The 3,167-nt window shown below is 42.1% G+C and overlaps 2 protein-coding genes across 3 annotated transcripts in view; one reads left to right on the top strand and one right to left on the bottom strand.

Annotated features, from left to right (window-relative positions):
* zdhhc23b (zDHHC palmitoyltransferase 23b) overlaps window positions 1–1,763 on the top strand; it is a 7,772-nt gene extending 6,009 nt beyond the window's left edge. Inside the window, 3 exon segments of the mRNA XM_020599960.1 lie at window positions 1–86; window positions 1,012–1,281; window positions 1,669–1,763. The exon segment at window positions 1–86 is cut by the window's left edge and continues 34 nt beyond it. Of these exon segments, the coding sequence (XP_020455616.1) occupies window positions 1–86; window positions 1,012–1,281; window positions 1,669–1,741 (429 nt within the window). The 3' untranslated portion in view covers window positions 1,742–1,763.
* A 546-nt stretch (window positions 1,764–2,309) lies between these two features.
* The window catches only part of ccdc191 (coiled-coil domain containing 191), a 10,892-nt gene continuing 10,034 nt past the window's right edge, over window positions 2,310–3,167 (bottom strand). For both annotated transcript variants that reach the window (XM_020599956.1, XM_020599957.1), the window contains one exon: window positions 2,310–2,470. In XM_020599956.1, the coding sequence (XP_020455612.1) occupies window positions 2,329–2,470 (142 nt within the window). In that variant the 3' untranslated portion in view covers window positions 2,310–2,328. The remainder of the gene's footprint in view (window positions 2,471–3,167) is intronic.

Genomic DNA, 3,167 nt, shown 5'->3' with positions numbered 1-3,167 from the left:
ATCAGCCTGGTGCTGCAGAGTGTGTGCCCGAGACAGCACCTCCTCACTGCCCTGCTCTACTGCCCGGGGGTCTACAACCAGTACAGGTATTGAACACAGGCATAACACTTTATACACACAGGACTGGCTGTGCGAGTTTCACAGTATGCAGATGGAACCCATGGAAACAGTAATCGGCAGAGAGCCTTTTACAGAGGTTGAGAGCAAATAATCTAACTCAGGCACTGTGAGGCATTTTGACATGCTTGCCAGAATTAACAGTAAAATAAAGACTACATTTGTTTGTGTGAGGTTCTTACATATCAGACATTAGGCTGATTTTACTGTGTTGAATTAGTTTCACAGAGCATGCTGGAGTGTTTCCGATCGAGCAGCTGGGAAAAAAAAAAGCCTTGGCTGTTGTTGCTTAGAGCGATGAGAGTGGAGTAGCTAAAACGACATGATCTGGCGCTGCTGTAGGCATCTCGCATATAAAAATAGGCTTTCAGAACAATGATCTCAGGCTTAGACTACTGAACAGACAACTTGTCTGAATGGCCGTTATGTCCTGATCTTGCAATTGATCTGTACACTAATCTTTTAAATTGTCCACATAGAGTATCTAATGCATCTATACATATGCTAAATTGTCAGTTTATTAGGTACACCAAATTAAGATTAATGCATTCTAATATAACAATCCTCCTTCATGAAAGTGTTAATGTTCAGTTTGCACTCAAACAGTTTGACTGATGTGTTGATGCAGCTGCATGATCATTATGGAGATGTAGGTTGTGCTGCAGAGAGGTGTTTGTTACTGTATTATATGACAGCTTCTTTAAATAACCTTTTTAAAGTTTCATTTACACTGAATTATCAGTTAAAAGTTCTGGGAGTGTATTTTGTCTACAATACCAGAAAATTACTTTTATTTTAGTCTTACCAATGGTTTATATGAACAGTAGCTTACATGTTGACTTACTGTTATGCTGCAGCAGCATTTACCATTTTGTCTCCATGTCTGTGTTCCAGTACTGCGCTTTGCTTCACCTGTGCATGGTACTGCAGCATCGTGACTGGCGGGCTCCTCCACCTGCTGCTGGTGCAGGTCATCAATATCAGCTACAACATCACTGAACGTGAGGCGCGCATCGCCCTGCGCAACAAAACCGCTCGTAGCGCTTACTGGGGGCTTGTTGTGGACACCGGCATCTATTCTAGAGGTTTCCGTGGCAACTGGGCTGAGTTCATGACCATGGGAGACAAACCGAATCCTCCCTCTCCCGTCCCAACAGTCCTAGTGTAAGAGACTTATGTTGCCTGATTTTAAAAAACGAGTTGGCCGCTGTTCTGTTCACATCCACTAGATGGCAGCATGGCTCCTTTCACACTGATTTGAATTCAGTGGCAGCAAACATGACACCTGCCAGGACTGTTGCCATTACCTCAGCTACCAACTTGGCCCCTAATTGTCCTGACTTTTTCACATAGCAATAACAACTACAACCGCCACTAAGATACAGTCACTATTGATTCACCGACATTTCCTATATGCAGCTGTATTTATTCACAATCTCTTCTGTTGCTGCCTCAGCCCACCTTTCATCAACAGATGCTGCTACTGATGATTTTGCACTGGCCGCCTTCCGTGGACTTTTCAACATTGACTTTGTCTCGTCTGCATTCTAGTGCCTTGCTGGGAGTCGGAAAACAGGACAAATGTGAGAATGAGCAATGTGTCGATTCTTGTAGGGACATTTGAGTACAACAACATAACGATACCTCAGGAGCAGGTCAGACCTACCCAAAACCATGGCACAACATCATTTCAAGGATGGTCTGTGCTTACAACACCTTGTTCCTTCTCTATAAATACCTACTGGCAGTGATCACAAAGGAGGGGACCTTGGTTGGCTTGGTGAAATGTATCATGGATAAACGAAACATCTCAGCCAAGCCAGATAATCAGTCTGAATAAATGTGCACAGCCTGCCATTGCATTAAACAATAATGAATGATTACATAGTTATGAATGTACGTTTTTTAAGGTGGTTCAAACTGATGCCTGGATTAAACAAGTTCAGAAATATGAAAAAGCAAATAGAGAAGTTAGCTTTTCAGCACTTCCCACTATCAATGCTTTGTAGTCCTCTGAGGGGCTGAGCTTTTTTTAAAATAACTGTGTGTAGTTGTGTGTTTGTATGAATTTATTTTTATTAAATCAATGTGAGAAAATGCATGTGTATTCATTTTCTGTTTGCATAAGTATCTCTTCTTCCAGAGATGGTCATGCGCCGTCTGTGTGGGGATGCATTTCTCCTCCAGTGACTGTTTATGTCCCAGAGGCGTTTACAGTAGACGGGAGCAGAAGTCTGGCAGAACCTCAGTTACTTTGCGCCCCAGCTTCCCTCGCCGTACCTCCCTCTCTCTTTCTTTGCGCAGCAGATAGGGAAGCTGCCTCCAGGCCAAGAAGCATTGCTGCAACAGTCGTCTGAAGTGCAGGCAGATGCAAGGACAGACAGGAACAGAGCAAGTGAGCAATGAAAGACAGAATTTCAAGGACCTCTGGTTTGACTGCACCTAATGAGTTTGACTATGGTAGTTGGGCAGCCGGTGGAAAAACACCTCCAGGCTGTGGTCATTTAGCTGACCTCACTTCATATTGTGACAATGTCAAATCATTAGTTGAACAACAACCAGTTTTATTAACAATGGGGAAACACAGTATCATATAATCATACTGTTATTAGGCATAATATAAACCAATTGTAATTGTTAATTTAAAATGGATATTGTTGAAAAATTTAACTGCAAAATAACTGTATGCAAATCAGGAGAGTTGTCAATAAAGAGTCACAAACAAGTTTTTTTTTTTAGCCTGCCTGTGGGTCTATTACTTTGGTCCCAGCTGCAAAATCTCAAACCATTAGATGGATCCTACAGACTTTGGTGATCCCCTAACTTTTCACCTAGTTTCACCATGAGGTTGACATTTGTGATCTGTGTCATGAAATTTGGTACAGACATTCACGTCCCCCTTAAGATGTATTTTAATCCTTACTGTGTCCTCCTGACTTTCCATCTGGCACCATCATCAAGTCAAAATTTAAATGTCCACCAAAACAATTCCCATTCTCATCAGCCTCAGCTGAATTTTGTGTTTAGGGAGAATTAGCAAATGTTAGTTT

Source organism: Monopterus albus, unplaced genomic scaffold (assembly GCF_001952655.1).
Source record: "Monopterus albus unplaced genomic scaffold, M_albus_1.0 scaffold44.1, whole genome shotgun sequence".
NCBI lineage: Eukaryota > Metazoa > Chordata > Actinopteri > Synbranchiformes > Synbranchidae > Monopterus > Monopterus albus.
This window is presented reverse-complemented; position numbering and strand designations above follow the sequence as displayed.